General features: G+C 34.9%; 2 protein-coding genes across 2 annotated transcripts in view; both read left to right on the forward strand.

The window, feature by feature from the left end:
* LOC149798332 (uncharacterized) overlaps window positions 1-27523 on the forward strand; it is a 194972-nt gene that overhangs the window by 124691 nt on the left and 42758 nt on the right. The window lies entirely within an intron of this gene.
* LOC149798334 (uncharacterized) lies at window positions 4429-25874 on the forward strand. The gene is made up of 3 exons (XM_089960586.1): window positions 4429-4669; window positions 23358-23450; window positions 25077-25874. Exons 1-3 carry the CDS (start codon window positions 4459-4461, stop codon window positions 25565-25567), a joined length of 795 nt encoding a protein of 264 aa, XP_089816712.1. The 5' UTR covers window positions 4429-4458; the 3' UTR covers window positions 25568-25874.

Consider the following 27523-nt stretch of genomic DNA (forward strand, 5'->3'; position numbering starts at 1 on the left):
TAATGGACAAATAACGGTTGAGACATTGTCGTAGATATGTATTTGTTAAATTTACGTGAGATAGATTCAATATCCACACCAATAAATTCCACACAGTACTCATAGGGTAATTCAGTGTCTTCAGTGGTGAAATTATACATTTTGTCAGTATGTTGAGAAGAACAATGCTTGGAATTTATCGCGATTCACTGGTTTGAAAATTGGCTGCAAAGCCAATAATGAATAGGTCCCACCGCACCCTTCCTAACATCGAACCAAGAGTAGAATATAAAGGCTAAATGAATGCTCAGATTTGAAATACAATTAATATGTGTCAATTACAAGATGACGGTTGTCATTACTGAATAAGGGTTGATGTTTTCATTAGACGTTGACCTCATGTGCACACAAGAATTTGTAACATACTTGTGTTGACATACAAGCAATCTTCTCTAATTAGATGACTTAAGGCAATACAATAAATCTTCCTTTCTTTTAATCTGCAACATATGGTGTTTGACTTAATTTGCCACGTCTGAATGTTTTTAAATCTTTGTGTCTCTTTTATGTAGACATTGCATTTAGCAGAAAGACTTAATGAGTATCTACACATTCTAAATAATATTCGGTATTGATGGTGGACTGGCTCAAAATAAGCTACTAACGTTTTTATTTACTACTCTTACTACTAGTCCCTTTTCATTTTCGCAAACTCACGCAGACTGGGCCTAGTTTAATACCACTAAAAAATTAAAAGTTGATCTCTACTAAATTGTTAGTTCATTTATGCTTCAGTTTTACAGATGTAATAAATGCGATGAGTTTTATGCAATGTGTATATATTATATCTTAGCTTGTACTTCCCTTTAAACAATGATAGACTCTTGGGCGTAGAAGTCTTACGATAGTGTTCCTCTACTTTTCCAATACCAACACAAAGCTAAATGTAATATATTTCTATTAGCCCCAGCACGAAGATGTAGGTACTATTCACGGAAATTTATATTCTAAAACGGAAGTTACTGTAATATGTAAAGGTTCCTTCTGGAACACCACGTCTTTTATCATGGTTATTGTGTCAACAAACAAAACTATCAAACCCAACAGGGAAAACACCAGAGCCAATAATAACAAGGAACTGCAAAGCTGTCTATCGCATTAGTGCTCAGGTTAGAGACACCAATGGGATGGCATTCTTCGTATGGTCGAATGAATAATTTTTTCTTCTGTGACGTTTTAATTTTATACAATGTTATAAGTAATAGCAAATTATGGAATGATACCGTATGTGTAGATATTGATACCTTGTAGCTTTCCATGTTTACGCAATGTAATAATGCCACAAGACACCAATTTGAGCTCTTTACAAATGATATTTATGTCCTAAATATAGTCTATGCGTGATATCCATATCGCATGCTTTATAGTTGTCAAAATTAACTTTCTGCAGCGGAAGTGCGCATGTTGAGGGTATTCAACTTTCATTCACTAAAGTATCACTATAATTATTACACTGTATCAATACAGTATGTAGCATATGAAAATATTAAACAAGTGGTACTTGAAACAATCAGTGTTTGTTCATAATACATAAAATGAAATACTATTCAGTATCATCATGTACAATGGAATTTCAGGCGATAACATAAATATTTAAAGGATAAGAGACTTTTTGATCGTTTCATTTTCAATTTATATCTTAAAATATTTAAAATATTTTTTTCGTTTTTGTTGTTTTAGTTTTGTTGTTTTCCTTAAGACGAAAACCCGCACTCTAATCCGTGAACTGTGCTATTTCTCTGTGATAGTTTTGGCACGTGTCTCAAGTCAGATGAATGATTTAATCATTATGAAGACAAGTATGAAATAGGAACGGTTTTCGCAGGAAAATAACGGGTATAACCTTTTCCGTAATAGCCGATATGTGATTGACAAGGGCCACGTGGGATCTTATGAAAGGAATATGGTACAACGGAAACACTGCGCGGACAAAAATGGTCCAAATTTATATGATTGAATTAAAAATTGTATATCAGATGCCTTGACTAATCAATTCATAATCAGTAGGAACAAAATATGTTTTTTAATTGACTGGGTTGAAGTAATGAGTTCTATACCTGGTCTTCTTTCATAACATTTGTATTATCTCAGTATAATATCATTAAAAAAAATATCAAAGACCCCCAACAATATTCTACTTGCGGTATCTTTCAGCCACCATTCACGTCATCTATCGCAGATGTACGTTTTACAAAATCAACAAGAAGAGGTTAGTTTATTAAATTGCTATTGAAATCAATTGCAATTTATGATAGCTTCTGCTTCCATGTGCCGGATTAGGTTTCATAGTAACTGATTAACTTGAACGATCCAATATGGTATTGGCCCTGACTATCTAACACAATGTAGATATACACATACATTATTTGTAATTATGGCATGTTTTAGGTACAGAAAATGCACTTTACTGTTGTTAAGTGCGCCATTCATACAGTTTACGCCAGGGAATTTATGGTAATAATTTAGAGATTGTTCCAACATGTACCAGTAAGGACACATTAAACTCCTAATATTCGTTTTTATAATGTGTATGCATGTAAATATGTACAAGATATATGCTGTCATGAACGCTGAGACACACAAACGTATGTGGCATGTAAACTGTTTAACTATTTTAAATTTCTCTGTTAGTTTACATCTCAACTTATTTACACTCGTCTATCTTAAATGGCTTCGATGTTATCCAACCGACTCTGTTAGCGTCATCAAAAATCATCGGCCCCATGTTGGCGAATAATGTTTAGCATGCGGTCATGGATTCAAACCCCAAAAAGTCAGATATGATTAGTTGATAATAAGTAGGTCAGTACACTGATGTAGCCTCTGGATATATACTGATATTATTTGTGCCAGAAAATATATAATCATTATAGATTACTGCATTTGTATGGGTAAATATGAACGAGTGAAGTTTATCGGATTTCAGCAGCCTGTTGATATCTGCAAGCGTGTTTTTTCCGTCATTGGATGTTTGAAATCATAAAGTGGGAAAAACATGAAGTCTTTAAATTGCAATTATCAAATAGACGCTATGGAATATAGTGTTTATTTCATTTTGAGTGGTGTAAGGAGGATTTAATTGCACTTGGAATATAGCCGAAATTACAGTACATTTTCGAAATGTGTAATCAAGCTTGAGAATCCATGACATGGCTCATGTAATTCGGATTTGCAGAACTAAGAAATTACATTTTGAGGAAATTCTGGATGTAAAACCGGAAGTATATTTTGGCCATGCTCATTACCAGCTGAAGAAGATAGTCTATGCCTTGTCACTTGCATATTATCTGTATTAACCAAGCAATTTTATGAAATCTGGCGTCTATCGCTAGCCTAAATCCAAAACATTGTATCATCAAAGTTAACGTGGAACGTAGCAAAGCAGCTGGTATGTGGCAGTCCACGAAACATCTGCATTTATTCATTCAGAAACAAATTTAATCAACCAAAACGTAAAGCGCCTACTACGTGGGTGTACAAGATTTATATACAAAGTGGTTCCTAATAAACTATTGGTCACACGTGAGTGCAATATGAAGTGCACGTGAGTGCAATATCTTAAATACTGAACGATTCTGACAATGTAAAGTTAACGGAGAAAAAATCAGCATATAATAAATATAATATATTGAAGTTCTATAATCTTTACTTTTTATCAAACTTAGAAATTGTCAAGGTTTGAGTGTAAGTTTGGGTTTTTGACCAAATTATTTTCAGAACAAGGTTACAGTTCAAATGATGATATTTGGACTTAAACAACTAAACCACCCACCCACACGCCCAAAAAAGTAAAAATAAAACAAAGTGTTTTAAGTTGCCTAGAAAGGAAATAAAATGCACTCTGTATGGAACAAAACGAATGTAAGACAAAATAAATCAAAATGCATACTTTATCAGTATGCAAAAGAATTTATCTGCAACCTAAATACTTGGCACCAAAAGAAATACTATATTCTGAATATTGGACCAAGTATTTGACATTTTCCCCTCAAGGCATCGTCCATCCAACGGTTGTAAGTGTTAAACGTGACATTTGGTTTCAGAGAAGGTGAGAGTTTTCTTAATAAATGTATCGATTCTACTGACGGCAAAAACAAATGTTTTTGTTTTACTTGGGATATATTAAAATAAATAAAACAGAAACACTAGACTAGCTGAGAAGAAAACTGCATTTGCACTTTATGCTGCCAATGCAAGGAAATTTAGTACCTTATGTATGAGTATTGTTACTCAAACAAATAGCATCTTCCCTGTATTATTTTGGAGAGCTGAATGATGTCATTAAAAGTCTACCCGACCAATCAGATGCACTCGTTCACATAACATCAATATCCTGTCTGCAGTATAAATAGAGCACAAATTAACTTCTCAAAGTCCTTATCTCTGACGTTACGGTATGGTAAGAGCAATACAGTAATCATGCTCTCGACAAGACTGCTAATTTTATTTGTTACAAATGCTTGTGTAGGGACAAACATTTTTGAAGATGTGGGTCAAGCCAATCTTGAAGCTCTTCGTATTCGACTAGAGGAGGAAAAGGCCAAGAGACTTCTTTTACAGAATGACGTTGAAGTACTTATGATACAAGTTGAAGAACTGAAGAGAAAATATAATCCAAAGGAGAACACAGGTAAAATTCTTTGTACTTTTTCTCTTGTTTGTGTCTTTAGCCACTTTAAGCCTCTATCTTTCTATTTCTTTCATTCTTAATTGCTTTTACTCCCAAGTTATGGGTAGAAACAGGTCAGTGAGCCATCCGGTATACTATGTCAGAAATTCAAAATGTACACAATCATTCTTCTAAATTATATAGGCACTGTAGTTCAGTAGCAACTGTAAATAAAGCACAATTTAGAATACGCACGCATACAGTAATTTTACTGACGAAACGTCTGTTTTCCAGTATTATGTTAGTAACGACTGACCTTCTAGGTGTCTACCATTCAAATCATATAAGTGTTTCATAAAAATGTGGGCGTATCTATGCTGAAATCATAGATATCGATCAGAGCCATTTTGATGTCCTTTTTTGCTATATCTAGATTTAATTTGCTGCCGTCCTTGTCCTTATGAAGCACCGCTTTGTATTAGAATTGTTTTATTTATCAGAATTACATATACCTAACTTGAACTGAAGGAGAATAAAAGAACGCACTCATCGCCCCTCATTAATCTTACCTGAGTAATTTTCTTCGCGTTTTGATAGATTCGTAGGTAGATGGAGTAATTTGTCTGTTTTAGCAAGCTGAATGCATCATGTTGTTATCGTCATCAACTAACCCCATGATAATTCATGGTCTTAATTTTCACTTAACTGTCCAATTTTCATGATATGTAATTGAACGTAATGCACTTTTCGGTTAAAAATAATCACATGCATATTCAAAGAAAATAACACGCCCCCCCCCCCCGAAAAAAAAGCAAACAACCAAACAACACACAACAACAACAACAATAGTCATTTAAGGACAAATTGCCAAATGAGAAAGAGAAAACGTAGAAGAAAATGAATACTCAGTTGAGTAAATAGAAGTCAAACGCTTATATCATCCAGATGATCAACTCCATCAAGAAACATTTCATTACAGCAATCCGAGTATTTCGTCGTCGAAATCGCAATAATTACGACACTATATGTATTAGGACAGAACGTTTAAGTAAAAGTATTAAGATTGAAATTTATTCTAAATTGTATCAAAAGTAATTTTTCATTAATTTATATTGATAGTAATTTTCCACTAAAATATACTGAGATACATGTTATCTATTTGTGTAATATAAATGCATGCTATTTTATAAAGATCGCACTTTACGAGCAGGTGCAGAAATCCATAAAATACATTTCACTCGTATCTAAATGTCAGTCATTATCAGCATAAAATAGATTTCGCTCGTATCTAAATGTCAACAATTGTCAACATAAAATACATTTCGCTCGTATATAAATGTCATCAATTTAGATTTGGGGTGGGGGGAGAAGCTGCTGAACAGACAAATTATTATATCAATAATGGATGCGTCACACATATGGTTCGCACGATCGCCATGAAAAAGTTTAAGGTTCATGTTGTCACTGGACTGAGCGAACGCAAAAATTGTATAAATAGCGAAGCAGGCTTACGAAGAATTAGTGCGTTGCTCTAGTTAGAACAGCTCTTTATTTTCCTTACAGTTAAGAATCATCTGTGTTCACAAACTTCTTAAAGAATGTGCACTTTTTAATATTTGAGGCTTTAACGGTAAAGTTAGTATTTTCCAACATTTTTGTGAGTTCTTTATATTTTATATTATAATACAATGGAATATTTAATTGTATTTGTGGTATGCATTATTGGAAAAGATGAATTCGCTACCAATTTCATGTTTAGATTTAATTTGGATATAGAAGATTCTTTAAGTAAAATTGAGTAATGTTTAGTAACCTATTCCAAATTAGTATTCTATTTTAAATTTAGTAAAATACATTTCTTCAAAATGATTGCTGCCTTAAATCGCAACTATTGAATTTTATACTTATTGGATATCATGAAGTTAATCGAGATTTAACTATATGTATTACATTCAAAAAGGTAGAATATATACAATGGAGTTGGTAAGCACGATGGGAAAGTGTAAGATTATATGTATTTCGTGTATTCTTAATATAAAGGCTTTATAAATGTATCTTTGAATTTAGCATTATATATGTCAATAAAAAGTTCGTTCCTCGAGTCAGAACAGTTCTGTCTTTTCCTTACAGCGACTCCGTACCTCATTCCAAAGATGTAGCCGTATCTCCACGGTTATTGGTGACACCCTTGTTAGAGACTCTGAATTCCTTCTTCTCTCTCTCTCTCTAACCATGGGAGAAAACATCTCTTAATTGATGAGTAATCACTTCTCATAGCAAGAGATGAGAAGAAGGTTATGATACAACTCAAATAATAACATGTGCAAGCAAGTCATAAACTGATTTGTGTATTCAATGTGCCGGCTTCCGTTAATAATTTTCATTACTTCGATTTACAGATCATGCATTATGCTTCCATCCATAGTTTTCTTCTAAAGACTGTCTCATTAAACACTATACAAAACATAAGCACACCAAACACCAATCTGTCTACCAGTACAATGGTGTCAATCAGGTATTGTTCGATTTCTTTCCCTTCTATATTTAAATAGGTTAGTGATAGCCAAATCTCAAAGAATGTGCTATGGGACCAGCCTATGTACCGTAACTGAATTAGATGTTCCTAAGCGTACAGGAAACCCTCGCTAATCGCGGATTTGTGGTTTCGTGCGCCGTGCCCATTCCTGCGCACAATGAAACATATATCCAACGAAAGGCTTTTAGTTTAAGTTATAGTCATTTTACAAAATACACGTGCTTATTACATTACAACATTTTACACGTGTTTATTGCATCACTACATATTATACATTCTTACTGCATTACAACATTTTACACGGGCTGATTACATTACTGCATATTACGCGTATTTATTGCATTACTACATATTATGCATGCTTATTGCATTACAGCATATTACATGTGATTTTTGTATTACATCTTACATGGGTTTATTATATTACTACATACTACACGTGTATATTGCATTACTACATAGATATATATACTAACCACTTGTTTATTGCAATATTACATTAATACCGATATTGAAAATTTGGTTGTTTTGTGTCGGGATCAAATCCCCTTTTGCGGGCAAGTTTTTATTATTGGTACAGTACAGTACGGTATGTATTCCCACGAATGGCGAGTGTCTCCTGCATAGTCAGTCTCTTATAAGTATATTTTACAAGAATGCGACCTGGAATTACTGTGAATAGCTGTATACTTTAAGTATCGTAGAGATTGAGCAGTTCGGTAACTATACTGTTGTAGCGTATCTTTGTCATTATTAGCGTCAAAACAATACAGAAGAATAAACTGTATATAAGTATGCATTATAAAACGATCCCCATCCTCTAACTCTTGAAGCGGCTTGTAAAATGCATGTGCTATCACATATAATTTGACGCACGTTCTTCACGTCTGCAACTGCAGAACGTCAAGCTATTACATCAGCAGTCAGTGCTATACCTGTAGCCATAGACTTCGGTTTGGTTAAATTAAATATCTTGTATTTTCTTTATTTAATTTTTTGATTAATAGTACTAGTATCTATTGTGGTGATACTGATATAAAATGTTTTCTCCACCAGAGCTCTAAACCTTATATATAAAAATAGTTTCCAATACAAATTAAACGATGCTTTTGAACTAAATCGCCTAATATGCATACATGCTGGATTTAAAAAGGGAAAGTAACGCCATAATGTTTGGTAAAACTTTTAAAACTTGAACCTAAATTCGGGTATCTTCAGTTATTTATTCAGTTCATTGTCCCACTGTTCCTTTTTAAAAATTCAAAACATCGCAAATGTATAGCTTAAAATGGAACAGTTGCAATGTACTTTCATAACTATAGTTTACATGAAAAAGTTCATCTTTTACCAGAGAACATCTTCAAATTATGATGGAGAAAACAAAAATGAAGAGCTCATAAACTGTGGCATTATCTCTCGTAATCCCTGGGCTATGCAAAGTGTAACCCTTTGCCACAAAAAAATAAAAACATCAAAGCCAAATATAGAGAAGCGTGTGCTATCTGTATATGATTCAGTAGCATCACTGTAGCTCCAGTGTGTGTACGAAACGTAAGAAATGCTACTGATTTCCTTTAAAAAATCATAGCCCTATTTTCATGTTTAGTGCCATGCCTACCTTTGTCTTGAAACGGTGGTTACGTTAGGTAATGCCAGCTTAAAGTTCAACAAGTAACATTGTAACATTTTTATGTTCCAGTTGATAATTTTAACGCTGCATTGTCTTTTGTATAAATACATATGTGTAATCATGGGTTTAACTTGGTTAAAATTATATGCAGTCAGTACCGATTGGTGTATATTTCAGAAGTTGATGAGAAACATGTTTTCTAACATGTAATTTCCACATTCAATGAATCCATTAATTATTCCACAATTTCGTTTGGAGCCTGATGTAAGAACCAAAGAAGTAAATAAATATCTCGAGAAGGAAAATTAGCTATCCTTAAATCAAAGTAGTATTCGAGTGTTTTTAAGGAAACAATTTTTCCGAAAAGAATTGAAAATATCTTTGTTACACATTTTAAGTGAATTCTAACTCATCAGAAATCCAGTGGTATTTCTATATAGAAAGAAAGATTAAACACATACCTTGGAGACGTACCAGATTAATCTTTCTTAAAAAGGATCATGTACCGTCCTCCTATAATAATTTCCACTTTGTGGATACATTAGTGTAATTCATTATAGTTCACTTGAGATGGAATTTATCAAACCATCACATTTGAAGAACAAAATAAACATGATAAATGGTAAAGTTTAATACATCCTGTTTAAATATAGCAATCCCAAAGTTTTCAACAAATGTACGGAACGTCTTTTATTTAAACCATAAATAAAAATTATACAAATGAAGTATCAACAATCCCGTGCTCCTCATGTACGTGGGGGAATTCTATCTAAAGAGAAACCTTGTAAACTATGCCCAGTTGATATTTAATATTGAATAGTCTAACAATAACATAAACAAGACAAGGACATTTTATAAATAACAGTGAAATTTCAATCACAATCCGTTATAACGTTTTAAGACTTTTTTAAGTTTAAAAATATTCAGGGAAGATAACATGTTTCTGATATCATATTTAATATACTTTAGTTTGTTCGCATTATATAAGACATTAAACTGTTTCACGTTTTGACAAAATTGATTGTAATTTTTTGTAGTCTTGAAGTATAAAGCTGTCGAAGAAACCGCTAGACATTTACAGGTTTAAATAATTTTAGCCAGTGGAAAACTGAATTTTAAATTTTTGCATAAAATTAGAATTGCATGAAATCTCAGCATTATATCTGATGAAAAATATTCATACGTTAATATACATTTTATTACTGTTTATTATCTTATTACAAATTGATCTCAATGTTGACGCATGTTGTAGCCTTGGATACAATTAGCAGGAAACACAACACACAGGTGTGACACTAACGAATAAGTGTCAGGAAACAGAACACACAGATGTGTCCCTATTTGAACAAATGCCAGGAAATAGAACACACAGGTGTGCCCCTATTGAACAAGGGCATTCATTAGACATTCAACTCTTTACAAAATTGTTGAATCACTTAGAATTGCTCCATTATATCTGACTTAACATAGTATATGTCACAAGATAAATTTGAATTGCTGTCTTCAAAACACACACTCAAAGCTGGAAAGTTGTCTGGCTGAAGACATAATAAACAACACTGGAAATTACATCATAATTTGTTAAAAGCATTTTGAGATATTTAAGTTTTAATATAGTTAATGGAGATAAAATCTGTCCACCTATGTAATATTCTACACTTTGATCATGCCAAGGAAAAGAATCCCAATTCTTTTCAAGTTTATTTGCCTTTTTATAAAAACATCCTGTGCTGGGACAATGGTGAGGTAAAATAGGGAGAAGATGCTGCAGCACAACCGAGTCACCTGGTTTGGAAAGATATCTAATCGCAATCCCGCTATGTTCATTGCATCAACATTATCATAATGATGCCATTTGAATATTTTGAGACCAACACAACTGAAATTCAAACCGGAAACAATTTTTAACACTTAAATATTATACCACCATGGGACTGAAATTCAAAAATGGGGACGCCATCTTAAATACTTAAATGTTAAGTCAGCTTGAAATTGACATGCTGATGAATGAAATCAATCTTAAACCAGCCATGCCGACTACCAATTTATGAAGAAGTACTATCAACTCATCTACCGATTTCGCAAAACAAACAAAATAAAAGCTGTAAATGCCCAAACATCAACATGTTGACTTGATACGTTTTGAGTTCTGACGTGCTTTAATCTGAGTACTTTTTGAATGGACTTGTATACATTTTGATTTGCGTATGTTATGGCTTGATACGTTTTCACTTGCGTACAATTGGCTTGAGTGCGTTTCTGTTAGGAAAATTTCGTCTTGCGTACGTTTTGACATGTTACCCATTATATGTATCCCTATACGGAATGTTTTGGAGATGAATTAATATTAACATTATTCATGATTGAACTGTTAAAGGTTGTGGTGCTTACGAGGAACCTTAAGACAGACAAATAGAAAGAACACCAAAACGAAAGTAAAATACCGGACGTTTTATTTCTATTTCCATATGCGTTTATTTATTTATATTGGGTTTTTATTGTTTACTCTCTTCGAAATTGTTTAGCAGTTTCTAAAGGTAATGTAGAAAAGTACGTACCGTGATCTGGTTAAAATTTGAACTAATTTCAGCGTTTTAATTAAAGTGTTCATTAGAAAATTATTGTTGGACAAACATTTTTCTCACAAATTCTCTCAATCTTCAAAATTACTTTTTGCTTCCTTAGCGCCTCAACCTCAGACTGGAACATTCGTATTATGCTAATCCACAGGCAAACTGAATATAGCCTGTTGTACAGTGTTAAAATAAGTAAATGCGTTTGTACAAACTGTTGCGAACTGATCGAAGGGGTTACTTTTTCTAGGCAGCAGGTATTACTAATCGTATGGTTTGATTGACTGACGGGCAGGCAGGCAGGCTGGGATAACGCTTAGTTCCAAAAGTGCATTCGTGACAAAAGAAAACAAAAAATCGAAACAAGTATGCACTCGAAGCAAAAAATATTGATATTTGGTGAGGAAGTGAACAACTTTCTGCAAATTCAGGAATACAAAAAAGAAAATTAAAGGAAATATAAACGTCCATATAAACCGGAACATTTATTGATGTTTATGCAATCCAAAATACAGATATAATTGCTGAGAGATTGCTTAAAACTGCATTTTTAAAATATAAATGTTGAAATAAAGTGTTTAACACAACAGGAAGAAAATTATCAGGTTATAGACTGAGAAAGTTTGCTTACAATATTATCGTTAAATAGTATGTTTTGTATTCTTCTGTTTCTACTGTCACCCATGTTTTGAATGCTAACCGAGGAAAATTTGCATAATATTATATTTGTATTAACGCGAGTGAAAAAATTACTTAAGTACTACAGTACCTTTTGTTTTACTTTAGTTTTCTTTATCTCACTTCAGCAATACAATATTCTTAATTTATAATGTCATGGTCACATGCCTACCACTGTCCTGTACTCTCATATCACCGCCATCTAATGGATGGTCCTGCTCCCCCTGCTGACAGACGTGACCTAATATATAGTAATTACAATACATTGACTTCGATGGGGTTTTGCGACTTTTTCAGTAATTATTACATGAATGAAGTGGAACATGCAATATACGCAAAACACATATATAGGTCAAATTGATTGAGTAACAAACAGGCAAACATTCAATGACAAATAGTTGTATTTTGAAAAGAAATGAACGTTTCCACTTTTTTGCAAAATATCCGATTGCCAGTTTTGTATCAAACGCAGATTTTCTTCTTCTATCAATAGAAACTGCTCTTTGAGAAGCTTTACAACTACATATATTAATTATACGTTTCCTTTTTCTTAACAGAAGAGTAGTTCGATTTAATATTGTACGGAGTAATAAACCACTTAAGTACATAGCATACAATTTCTGAAAAATACCAATCTTTAAAGCCTCTGATGCTTTTTAAAAATTTCTGTCAGCTAAATCTAACATTGTAAAATATTCAGCATGCTGTTCTTTAATATGTCAGTGTTTGAAACATAATAGTTTACTACACATATGGGCCATGTTCAAATAGCTTGGACCTCAAACTGAAAAACATATTGTATTGAACTAGATTTAAAGTGTATTTTATTAGAATGTTCAATAGTCTTTGTTCACATACATCAATCTTTATATTAGTTTATTTTAGATAATGGAGAACAAATAAAAGACACAGTTTGCATAGTCTGGAGAGGCCATAAATATAAATACAATGTCAGCTATAAATATGCCAATGTACTATATATACATATAAACTGACAACGAATAGTGCAAAACTAGTATATATTTAATGTTAGCATTTTCGACTCTTAATGAGTCTTTTTCAAAGGCAAATACAAAACATAGACAAGACAAGCAAATAAAAATAAAAAAACATTGTGTTTGCAAAACTTTACATGGCTATTTCTACAGGAATGAAACCTTTAAATGTATTATATTTCAACTAGTTTACTTCAACTTGATGCAGAAGCTGCAAAATATTTCATATTGACAAATAAATCGAGGATCCATAACGACATCTGTTATGATATGTAAAGGTATGTAAGCGCAAATAAAATCCCGAAGATTTGAATGTTATAGTAGTAATTGTAGGTTATTGAGTGACTAATAAGCAAATTTAGAGATTTATTTCAAGGTAAAATGTGTCTGCTGCAAAAACATACTTTTATTTGTGCATGGATGTCTTTTTCTAGACTTCTTGTATTAAAACGCTTATTTTCAATGTTTTAAGACGGCGTATCCAGTAATATTCATTTTCTTTCCTGGCTTCAAAACTCCAGTTGGGGTTGTGAGCAATTGCAATAAATGTTATATTACTGAAACTGTGGCCACGGGAGAAGTGTACTGCAAGTGGGCTTCTGTACGGCTTCTTTGCTATCAAATCAGATTTGTACAGCTTCTTTGCCATCCAATCAGATCTATCAGAAGGTTGATCCTCTTGAATAGGTTTTCAGTTTCTCCGACAGATAAATTACATTCTCTGTTCTGCACGTTTTGTTTGGACCATGTATGTTCAGTTTTTCTCTAGTCACTGTCTTAGAAAATGTCCTAGTCTCTATCATATGTTGATAGATTTTGCACCAGGGCCAGATTTACAAAGAGTGGCATTGTTTACTGTTTGCTGTTAGCTTCGCCCTGTCTTTGAGGTTTCTTGGTCTCTGGTAAGTTACTACAGATTTGTTCGAGAGGATTAACTTCAGTCACACGATTCCACAATGGGCTAGTGTTTCCCGATAAATTTACCTACTTTGGGGTTGTCTGGATGGTAGGTCAGGCTGAATGGTATTATTTCGGCCTTTTGCTTCTATCCACATTTTAGTAGATCATTACGGTTTGTTTGTTTAGCCATTTGGGTTGCCTCCGCTATCAGGTCCTTGTCTCAGAATTTGTTAATACAATTTTCAGATAACTCTTTTGGGAATATTTCATCGTCGGAGCAAATTCTGAGTATCCTCAGTGCCTGGCTATATGGGATGTTCCGAATGCAGTGGTTTGGATGACGGCTGGTTGGGAGGAGATACTGGTATTTGTCGGTTGGTTTTGAATAGAATCTACCAATGTTTAATATTTATGTAGTACAACTGAATAATGAACGTGCTATCTCTATTAATATACTCTTTTATCATATTTATATCATAAAGTTTTTTATGCTTCCGCCTCCACGGAGTGTTAGTGATATTATTAATTAATTTATTGTCTTTAAATTGTAAAAGAACCATATAAAATAGCCCGAAGTGGATTTTGAGGTATGGGCAAAAGAGCCAGAATTCTGTCACCAGGCTGAAAACACATTTCCTTTGTATTTGCTCACACGTACATGCCATATTTGATTGAGTAAAGTGAAAATTAGTTCTTGCTATTTCACACGTCTTTGGTAACTTATATTTGAAGTCAGAGACATATTAAAGAAGGCAAACCTTTGACTCATTATTTGATAGATGTTTTTCTTTTAATAACCTCAATAGTCCACTGACAGTATGTTCAAGAATCAGTCACAGAGGGACTAAAAGAAAATGATTTTTGAACTGATTCACTTACGGCAAATGAACACGCTCATCCCAAACTTTTCCTGTGTCAAAGCAATGTGACCGAATCGTGTTCTTCAAAGCCTGGTGAAATCTTCCCAAACCCCTTGACTATTAGGGTGGTAGGCAGAAGATTTAACCTGTTAGATGCCTAATTCATTCATAACTTACTGGAAATGTTCAGACAGAAAATTTCATCTCGATCAAACTGGACAGATTTGGGAAGGCCAACAAGCGTAAAAAAGAAAAGAAAAAAATCTTTACCAAAGCTTGTACAACGGTCTTAGTTTTAATATTTTTCAAAGAAATTGTGTCTGGAAATCTTGTGGTAGCACACATTATTGACAACTAGTATTGATTGCCTTCTTAGTCTTTGGTAAGGGACCGACACACTCTACCAATATTCTGTTAAATGGCTATTAAAATTTAGGAATATGTCGCAGATGAGTTTTGTGTACTTTTGATTGGGATATCTTGTCACATGACAAGTGTGACAAGATCTACTATATTTAGAATGTTGAGATGAGTGTTATTGACTCCTAAATGACCAGCGAAATGAGTTTCTGGACAAGACTAAAATTATCTTTTGTATATGACCTCTGAACAAGAATTTGATGCCTCAATAAGCACTCGTTCCGATTGGGTACCTCAATTTTGGTGGTCTAAATTTTCTCACAATAGTCCCATTGTCACAAAGTAACAAACTGGGACTTGTGTGCCTTCATATTCACTAATAGCCCTTTGAAACTAAAGGAATAATTTCCTGGTCAACATCATTCTCAAGAACTCCGTTTGTCATAGCTCTGGTAACTGCACAAACATGATATCAATCAGGAATTTCATTCTCAATAGGATTATGTTTTTGATCCACACAAGTCTTGTCATTTACAAGTGGATTGACCACGACCTTATCTCCAGCTAGGTCATTGCCTAGCAATACATTTATATCTTATACAGCAAAACAAGTCCCTCTTCCAACAGTCACGATCCTGAAACTAAGTCTAATGCAAAATCGATACAATGGACAGGAGCATTAATAAAGTCGTGCTCTACTCCGTGAATAAGAATACTTTCACGAGAAGAAGACTTATCATACAATGCGCAAGTACTTAATTATAAATGACTGGGAGCCTCCTGTGCCTTGTAATGTTGTAATAAGGATAGCACTGGCAGAATTACCATAAGTGATATAGAATCTTATACATGAATGGTTCGTACATTTTTAAAAACAAAAACCAGTCTTCGGTTTGTCTCTCCCAACACATGTATTGCTTTCAATACAAGAGCATAACTTTAATCTCGTTGAAATAAGATCATATGGAATAGCTCTGTTTTTGTTGCTTATTTTCAACATGTAGCAATCAGAAATGACACGTCCTTTCTTTTTACAATAAGTGCACGTAGAAAGAGATAAGAATCTCTGGTCAGCCTTTTCCGAAGTTTAGTTTCTTAATGTTGTGCCAGATTGACATTTGGAAGAACTCGTATGAGGCTGAGATTATATTTCACCAAAATACTGCTGAAAGGAAGACTTACTGATAAATGAAACTTTGTGAGTAGAGGAATAATCATATGCTGTGCGAGCAGCACTTTCCAAAGTATCAAGATAGATCTTGATATCAGTATGTTAGTGCAATTCTTGAACTCTTCAAGTAATACGACGTTATCGTAATCTCGATCAAACTTCTTTGCTGAGCTTCGGTTATCAAATAGTTGTTAATTTTCCCTTGCGAAATTCGATAAAGGTTTATACTGTTTATATTCTACTATTCCGAAATGTTTGTCAATAAGTTTCAGGTACCAGCCCACAACCGTTTAAGATATATTCCTCTACCACATCATAAAAAGCGCAGACAGTGACGTGAAGACTGCACAGTTTTGTAATAGTAAAGTCCAATGCTCTCGATGTCATTTACAGCTTTCAGGAATTTTCTCAGACTGGATTAGTTACCTGCATCTTATTCCTGAAAAGGGGGTACTAACCTATTATTACTGGCAACATCAAATCCTGCCAGTTCTAAATCTGTTCATCTATATTGCATTTCTCTTTATTCTCTCTGCATCTACATTTGTGTCTCCTTCTCCTCCTCTGTCTCTGTCTCTATGTACCTGCTTCTTATTTTCCGGCATCTGAATTTCCATATCTTACTTTTCACTCTCTCTTAATCTTCATTTCCATCTCTTCGTTTTCTCACTGCATCTGCCTGTCTTTTTCATCTCTCTATGAGTTAACATTTATCTATTCTCTCTCTATTTTCCTTTCTTTCTCTCTCTCTCTCTCTCTCTCACTCTCTCTTTCTCCGTACCTGTATTTCCATCATTTCTGTCTGAAGCTGAAGCCTTCTGAATTACAATTCCAAATTGATCTAGTTGTAATGTTATTAATTTAATAACAAAATCAGATACAGACTTACCTATCCAATACCGAATCAAACATCCGCTAGAAATGAGATCAAGAATACTAACATATATTGACGTGTTCTACAACGACTACATCAAAATCTACACTGACGGGTCCTACAAAGACTATATCATAATCTACACTGACAGGTCCTACAATGACTACATCAAAATCTACACTGACGGGTCCAACAATGACTACATCAAAATCTACACTGACGGGTCATACAATGAATATCTCAAAATCTACACTGACGGGTCCTACAATGACTACAGCAAAATCTACACTGACAGGTCTTGCAATGACTACATCGAAATCTACACTGACGGGTCCTACAATGACTATCTCAAAATCTACATTGACGGGTCCAACAATGACAACATCAAAATCTACACTGACGGGTCCTACAATGACTACATCAAAATCTACACTGACGGGTCCTACAATGACTACATCAAAATCTACACTGACAGGTCTTGCAATGACTACATCAAAATCTACACTGGCGGGTCCTACAATGACTATCTCAAAATCTACACTGACGGGTCCAACAATGACTACATCAAAATCTACACTGACGGGTCCTACAATGACTATCTCAAAATCTACATTGACGAGTCCAACAATGACTACATCAAAATCTACACTGACGGGTCCTACAATGGCTACATCAAAATTTACACTGACGGGTCCTACAATGACTACATCAAAATCTACACTGACAGGTCCTACAATGACTACATCAAAATCTACACTAACGGGTCCTACAATGACTATCTCAAAATCTACACTGACGGGTCCTACAATGACTACATCAAAATCTACACTGACGGGTCCTACAATGACTACATCAAAATCTACACTGACGGGTCCTACAATGACTATCTCAAAATCTACACTGACGGGTCCTACAATGACTACATCATAATCTACACTGACGGGTCCAACAATGACTGCATCAAAATCTACACTGACAGGTCCTACAATGACTACATCAAAATCTACACTGACGGGTCCTACAATGACTATCTCAAAATCTACACTGACGGGTCCAACAATGACTACATCAAAATCTACACTGACAGGTCTTGCAATGACTACATCGAAATCTACACTGACGGGTCCTACAATGACTATCTCAAAATCTACATTGACGGGTCCAACAATGACTACATCAAAATCTACACTGACGGGTCCTACAATGACTACATCAAAATCTACACTGACAGGTCTTGCAATGACTACATCGAAATCTACACTGACGGGTCCTACAATGACTATCTCAAAATCTACACTGACTGGTCCTACAATGACTATCTCAAATCTACATTGACGAGTCCAACAATGACTACATCAAAATCTACACTGACGGGTCCTACAATGACTACATCAAAATCTACACTGACGGGTCCTACAATGACTACATCAAAATCTACACTGACAGGTCCTACAATGACTACATCAAAATCTACACTAACGGGTCCTACAATGACTATCTCAAAATCTACACTGACGGGTCCTACAATGACTACATCAAAATCTACACTGACGGGTCCTACAATGACTACATCAAAATCTACACTGACGGGTCCTACAATGACTATCTCAAAATCTACACTGACGGGTCCTACAATGACTACATCATAATCTACACTGACGGGTCCAACAATGACTACATCAAAATCTACACTGACAGGTCCTACAATGACTACATCAAAATCTACACTGGCGGGTCCTACAATGACTATCTCAAAATCTACACTGACGGGTCCAACAATGACTACATCAAAATCTACACTGACGGGTCCTACATTGACTATCTCAAAATCTACACTGACAGGTCCTACAATGACTATCTCAAAATCTACACTAATGGGTCCTACAATGACTACATCAAAATCTACACTGACGGGTCCTACAATGACTATCTCAAAATCTACACTGACGGGTCCTACAATGACTACATCAAAATCTACACTGACGGGTCCTACATTGACTATCTCAAAATCTACACTGACGGGTCTTACAATGACTACATCAAAATCTACACTGACAGGTCCTACAATGACTGTCTCAAAATCTACACTGACGGGTCCTACAATGACTGCATCAAAATCTACACTGACGGGTCCTACATTGACTATCTCAAAATCTACACTGACGGGTCTTACAATGACTACATCAAAATCTACACTGACAGGTCCTACAATGACTGTCTCAAAATCTACACTGACGGGTCCTACAATGACTGCATCAAAATCTACACTGACGGGTCCTACAATGACTATCTCAAAATCTACACTGACGGTTCCTACAATGACTATCTTAAAATCTACACTGACGGGTCCTACAATGGCTACATCAAAATCTGCACTGAAGGGTGCTACAATGACTATCTCAAAATCTACACTGACGGGTCCTACAATGACTACATGAAAATCTACATTGACGGGTCCTATAATGACTATATCAAAATCTACACTGACGGGTCCTACAATGACTACATCAAAATCTACACTGACGGGTCCTACAATGACTTCATCAAAATCTACACTGACGGGTCCTACAATGACTATCTCAAAATATACACTGACGGGTCCTACAATGACTATCTCAAAATCTACACTGACGGGTCCTACAATGACTATTTCAAAATCTACACTGACGGGTCCTACAATGACTACATCAAAATCTACATTGACGGGTCCAACAATGACTACATCAAAATCTACACTGACGGGTCCTACAATGACTACATCAAAATCTACACTGACGGGTCCTACAATGACTATCTCAAAATCTACACTGACGGGTCCTACAATGACTATCTCAAAATATACACTGACGGGTCCTACAATGACTATCTCAAAATCTACACTGACGGGTCCTACAATGACTATTTCAAAATCTACACTGACGGGTCCTACAATGACTATCTCAAAATATACACTGACGGGTCCTACAATGACTGCATCAAAATCTACACTGACGGGTCCTACAATGACTACATCAAAATCTACACTGACGGGTCCTACAATGACTACATCAAAATCTACACTGACGGGTCCTACAATGACTGCATCAAAATCTACACTGACGGGTCCTACAATGACTATCTCAAAATCTACACTGACGGGTCCTACAATGACTATCTCAAAATATACACTGACGGGTCATATAATGACTGCATCAAAATATACACTGACGGGTCCAAAACCAATGATCCCGACAGAAGAGCAGTCTCTGTAGTTATTCCAGAAAAGAATAAATATGCTCCGTGATATATACGTTTAAATTCAACACCATGGTTATATGTGATAACAACTTACGCAATAATGCCCAAAACACAAATGGCGACACCTGGTTATTGTCCAGGTGTACTTAAAGTAATAAAGCGAGAGAATACGGATCAGAGGTCGATAGAACACTGTTGATAAATCTATTGATATTTGTATATTCTTTTATATTTTGGATCCATATCACATGTTTTCTGGTTTGTCACAAATTAAAGTTTTTGTTTTGTAGCAGAAGTATATCCATTGTAGCTATGCAACTTTTAAAAGCAAATTATTACTCTGTGCGTATCCAGTCTCTTGCACAAGTCAATTTCATTTATAAAACATCGAATATTTCCATTATATAAAGTCATATTATGTTGACTATCATTATATACAATAGCTCTTCGGATATTTAGCTAAATGTTAATTGTAAAAAAATATTTCCAGTTTCACTTTCTTGGAGTACACTTTTCTTTTCCTTTATTGACAAGCAGATAATTGAGCGACTCAAATTAGAAATTTTCTCTTCAGAAAACAAATTTGACTTCGCTTGGTTAATTTATATTATAAAAGCACGGCAAATATGATAATTGCTTCTGAAGATTTTAGAATCTAATTTAGGAAATAATCTAATTTTGTCAACTTTTAATGCGCAGTGCGTAAACACAACGCCCCGCTATGTTTTTGCACAATATCATTCTTTAGGAAGCAGCAGTAACTCACCTGGTCGAGCCTCGAACTTGTAGACTCAGGGTCACGGGTTCGATACCCATTTAGACCATCCTAGGTCTATTGCCTCAGTATGTCTTTAGGAAAGGCACTTAGCTCTCATTTCCTCGGCATGATATATCTAATAATGTGTTAAACGTGCCCTTAAGCCAAAATAAAACAATATCAACAACAAAGTCTTTAACGCCATCATTGCAGATGAGGTGGTGACTATATGAGGTCTCTATGTGATCATGCTTTCCCGTTAGAACATGCATTGGTGCATACATACGTGCGTATCTAATTCCAGTGAGCTTTTTCCAAACTGTATAAGACTGAGAATCTATAATGCTGAATATACAAAGGACGTGGTTTGCATTAGTGTTATGTAGTTTTAGCATCTGAAACTATCTCCTCGTGTAACAGGATGAAGCCGGGTAAGGATTGCATGTAGCGGAGTGAAGCCGGGTAGGGATTAGATGTAGCGGAGTGAAGCTGGGTAGGGATTGGATGTAGCGGAGTGAAGCCGGGTAAGGATTGTATGTCTCGGAGAGATTGATGAAGCCGGGTAGGCATTGTATGTAGTGGAGAGATTGGTCAAGCCGGGTAGGGATTGTATGTAGCGGAGACACTAAAAGCAATTTTAAGAATGAGATTTTTATTTATAATGAAAGTAAACGATGAATTAATCTGTGGGATAATCCGACAGCAGATTTAAGAGACATAATATCGTTCCAAGACAAACCTAATCAGACATTATAACTTCAACGAGAAATCATACAAGAATCAAAGTATGAAATTTATACAGAAATATGATCAATATATGGATATATCAAAATGGATCATCAATGTATAACATGTAAATACAACGATATAGAACACTGGATGATTCTATTACCAAGGGTATGAAAGTATAGGATGTATATGCAAAGATGAACAATGTATAATTTTATCACTAAGGGTGATCCAAGTATAGAATTTTATTCACAAATATGAACGATGTTCCTTTCATCCACAGGTTTTATGAATGTATTATTAATTTTCAGTCATATAGCAAAATTGAATGTTTTAGTTTACTTGTTTAGTGAAACAGAATATTATTGATTCAGAAACGGTCCTTGTGTGTCTCATGGTGTTCAGCTGACGATCACAAGTATCACCGGTTCCACAGCTCTTGTCGAATGGCCATGGAGTCACCACGCATGGCCCGTCCCTCCAAGTCTCCCGAAAATTCCCTTCAGAACCTCCTTATTCCGTACAGACCCGTCGGTCCCGACGTTTTGGTTCTTCTCTGTGATTAAACTAATACCGTTCTTTCAGCTAATTTCACAATCGGCAGCAGTATACAGGGAACATGAAACCCCACAGAGTTCTCCGACTCCTCGTCACTATACCAGTTCTAGTGGTGAAAATTGTTTCCATAAAGTGGACAGATTCCTGACAAAATTCGTTGTACTCTGTAAGTATCCTGCTTCTGGTGAAAGTCTGTAGCCAGAGAAGTCGTAGTTATTGGGTTTCTCGTTGCAGGAAAATTGCGCCTACAGCAATGGGTAGACCGAACTCAGTATTTTGAAATGAACTAAAAATTGAACCACTTCCGGACATCTCTGTACGCAGCAACGAAGTCCGAGCATATTTTCGTTAATATATCATGCTTAAACATTTAACAATACAATTCCGTTACACCTGGGAGGAAACTGTGCAACAGACAAATGGTTAATTGAAACACGCGGAGATTTTGTTTCCTACCTACAGCTTCAAGCTGTAACGATGAGGTATGGTATGTATACGCTATGGGACACTGAAGCTTGCAAGTCGGCAATGCAAAACCAACTAGTCCTTTAGACATATCAGTTAGTACACTTGTTAAAAATGTATATAAGATGAAGATTGGGGGTCAGCCTAAGCACAAGAGAAATGTAGCATTGTTTGACGGCATGGAGAGAAGTGGAAACCCAAAAGACGTTAAGAGGAAATAACAATTTAACACTGGGAGACACTTTGGGGAATATTTATTTCTAACATAACAAAACATTATTGTCATAGAGGCCCAAATTCTTCCTTAAAATGGCCACCCATATAAAATTATGATAGGTCTCAATGTTTTAGTAAGGCACCAATTTGTATCTCTTGTTCGTTTCCAGCATGTGGTACAACGTTTCCATCCATTGGCATGACTTATATCAGATGGGGTAGAACTGTTTGTCCTGGAAATGGCACCGAGTTGGTGTATAGAGGTAAACTATGTGGCAAGCAATTGTGAATGAAAACATTTGGTGAAATTAAACTTTTTAATATTAGGAAATGCTAGAAAATGATTTTATACTAATAGAAAATAGGTATTACTTAATAGTAAAAAAATATCTGGTTTTCATATATTAGGATCTTGTTTTCTAATATAACGTTAAAAAGCACAATAATAAGCATTTTCTAATACTAGAAAATAGTTTAGAACGATAATTCGTGTTAGAAAATAGTTGTCTATGATAAAATATTGGTTTTGTAATGAATTACAGTTTAAATTATTATGACTCTGAGGTCTTAAATTATGTAGCAGAAAAGAATCATCACCAGCACGTTTTGTATAATGCATCAAATTATTTAGATCCCTAGAATGCAAAGTGAAATTACTGATGTTCATGTAGTCTCAAATATGCTAATGTGTTTGTGGCGTGGATTGTGATGATGTGCTAACAGTCTTTAGATGTATACCAATAATATAATTATAAACATGTCCTTGCCTGGATTCACTATAATTAGAAATCAATATTCCAGCCCAATTGATGATCACTTTGTATTCCCAGTGAATAATATTCCTAACAAATGAAATGAAAAACTGAACACAACAATAAGACTGATTCTGTCTCCAGATGTTAAGGAAAAAATAATTAATCGCAATGCAAACAAAATGTTAAACCGCTCTACTTGACCTAGATCGTAATTATCATATTTTAATATATTCTATAACATAATGAAACGTTTCATTCTAGATGTTAGTTTTTGTTAGAATTACGGCTATTAACATGTTGACCATTAATATAATGATCTGACTATTTAAACCAAACTCATACATAAACATTAGCTATGTATTATATTGTTTAAAAAAATAAATATTACTGGTCAGGAACACTATGAAATTTATTTTCAACAACGTCAACATTCATAACATATAATCATTAAGAAAAGCCAGCAAATAATACAAATTATATATACATAACAAATATCATTTGCTTATTGCTGAAGTAAGCTTAATTTCATACATAAAAGAAAACTAACGCCATCCACTTTTATCGTTACATGATTGCAGTGTTATATCATGTCATTGTCTGCATCTTGTTAAAACAGACCTTCAAGAAGTTATGCATAATTTCTCTCTGTCCTATGGTCAATCATTGTTCAAGTATATATTGTCGAATATGCCATTTAAATAACCTTATCACCTTTTACAATTCACCTTTCTGCAATTTTCTGGAGTCTACTCCCTCAGACATTCATATCGATTTAGGACCGCAGTGACGACCAAATTTTGACGTCACGATTACGTGCATTTGTAGCTACCCCTAACAGGCATAACTTTGTTTGAAAGTGTTTGTTGCGAGGTAGGATCCATTTGTAAGGAGCAAGTGAGCACTGTTCTTGTAAACATTTTAGTACGTTTTTAATTGGGACTTTACAGAAGTCACACTCAACACCTGGAAAGCGATGAGTCTTTAGTGCGAAAATTTCAGAAATTCTTCTTGTGAGCAAATAATTCTTACACAGAAAACCTGTCTGGAAATTTTATAATACACTCACGCCATCTCGCAACAGATAAGAGGGATTACTGAGTTCAATTTCATGCAATGAATTGAATACATTTTCAGGATATATGGCTGGATCCGAACACACACAGGTGGGAAACGGTCCAAATAATCTTTGCCTTCCAGAAGATCCAAATTGGGCTAAATATGAAGACGGAACTTTTGATGGTGATCACAGAGCTCGTGTATATGGTACAGAATATGAAATAGGTAATGAACGTATGTTTACGCCTTTCTCGCGTGAAATTATAAACAGGGATGTTCCATGTGCTGCTTGCCGAACCACTCGTTCTTCTTCTATTATGATCCCAGGGAGAACAAATTGCTACTCTGGATGGACAGTTGAATATTCTGGTTACCTTGTCTCAGAGTATTACGGTCATGCTGCACCGACAGAGTACGTTTGTTTGGACGGCGAACCTGAATCTATTGAAGATGGTAAAAGCGACTTAAATGGCCACGTGATATACCTGGTGGATGTCATATGTGGCACGTTACGATGTCCACCATACGTCAACGGACGAGAACTTGCGTGTGTCGTCTGCTCTAAATAGAATGTAACCGTGAAACGTTATCTCTCTTGCACATGTCATTAGCTAATGATCGCATAAGGTTTTGCTTGTTTTTGTTGTATTAGTGTTTAATTATACGATTTCAAAATGCAATATTTATACTTTGATGTGTTATTGCTATTTATGAAATAGATGGTACAGATTACATACAGAGTGTGCAGTTTAATGTGTTATATTCCAGCATGTTAATATATCACTTTATTGAGAATTTGAATGGTCGACGTAAGCCAATGAAATTCTTGTACAGTATTTATTTTACTGATTAAATGTGATCTTGTGAATGTTCTTACCACGCCTTCTGGAACTATTTCTTGTTACTATAAATGTCAACATTTTTTTGGCAATCTTTTGAAACTATTGCCCTAAGGGCATTTGGAAAAAATATTACGTCCATTTACCACACATAGGTTAGTAACACAATGAAATATATCAGTAAATGCATAAAGGTATGGTGGGATCCAAACCTGTTACTAGCACCCACCCTTATAACAAGCGTGGTTTAAATGTGAATATTTGGAATTAAATAAACTCTACCCTGGTTGAAAAGGGATGCCGACTAATGCCACTCTCCGAAGTGACGGAACTTTACTCAACCAGAGAATTTATAGAAACTAAATAATGCAAATATCCGGTCACAACTACGTTAAATTTGGAATCACTGTACTCAGCAACTTCTTTAGTCTAGATTTAGTAGAATTTCCGCATTCAGTAGTCATCCCTACACACAAAAATACAACAACTGGAATACTACTTTCAGGAATACTACTTTTCTGATGTATATTATACTGCATCAGTAGTAGTGAAATTTTAAACTGTAGACGAAAACCTTGCAAACATTCTCATCGAAATCGATGTACAATACGATTCTAGCCTAATCTTAGTAAACTATGTGACATCAAACATGAATTACTGTCTAAGATCCAGTGTTGATGCACGATTCTAGCCTAATCTTAGTAAACTATGTGACATCACACATGAATTGCCGTCAAAGATCCAGTGTTGATGTACGATTCTAGCCTAATCTTAGCAAACTATGTGACATCACACATGAATTGCCGTCAAAGACCCAGTGTTCATGGACGATTCTAGTCTAATCTTAGTAAACTATGTGACATCACACATGAATTGCCGTCTAAGATCCAGTGTTGATGTACGATTCTAGCCTAATCTTAGTAAACTATGTGACATCACACATGAATTGCCGTCAAAGAATCAGTGTTGATGGACGATTCTAGCCTAATCTTAGCAAACTATGTGACATCACACATGAATTGCCGTCTAAGATCCAGTGTTGATGTACGACTCTAGCCTAGTCTTAGTAAATTATGTGACATCACACATGAATTGCCGTCAAAGACCCAGTGTTCATGGACGATTCTAGCCTAATCTTAGTAAAGTATGTGACATTACACATGAATTGCCGTCTAAGATCCAGTGTTGGTGTACGATTCTAGCCTAATCTTAGTAAACTATGTGACATCACACATGAATTGCCGTCTAAGATCCAGTGTTGATGTACGATTCTAGCCTAATTCTCTAACTCATTCACTTTAACAAACTCACATATTGCTGCAATTACCTATCTCATTTTCTAAATGTGTACATACATACATACATACATACATACATACATACATATATACATACATACATACATATATTAAACATAACAAAGCATGAGAAAAATCGGAAAAAGATAATCTTCCATATTTTAACATTTATACAAGGTCATATAAAGGCGCAGATGGTTTTACACTTAATACCAAGAACCAAATATGGGCTAGTTTAATAAAATTCTTGATTTAGTACACGTTCTGCTTCCATTAATCATCCTCTCGCATGAATATACAACAACTGGAATGCTACTTCTTCTGCTGCATGCAATACATAACCCATAGTAGTGAAAGCGACTCACTTTAGATGGAAACATTGTAAACA

This window comes from Sinohyriopsis cumingii, chromosome 6 (assembly GCF_028554795.1).
Source record: "Sinohyriopsis cumingii isolate HCF-2022 chromosome 6, ASM2855479v2, whole genome shotgun sequence".
Lineage (NCBI taxonomy): Eukaryota > Metazoa > Mollusca > Bivalvia > Unionida > Unionidae > Sinohyriopsis > Sinohyriopsis cumingii.

Coding starts and splice junctions, on each gene's coding strand:
- LOC149798334 (XM_089960586.1), top strand. CDS start 4,459: ATGCTCTCGACAAGACTGCTAATTTTATTTGTTACAAATGCTTGTGTA. Junction 4,670..23,357: donor TAATCCAAAGGAGAACACAG/GTAAAATTCTTT, acceptor GTTCGTTTCCAG/CATGTGGTACAACGTTTCCA. Junction 23,451..25,076: donor CACCGAGTTGGTGTATAGAG/GTAAACTATGTG, acceptor ATACATTTTCAG/GATATATGGCTGGATCCGAA.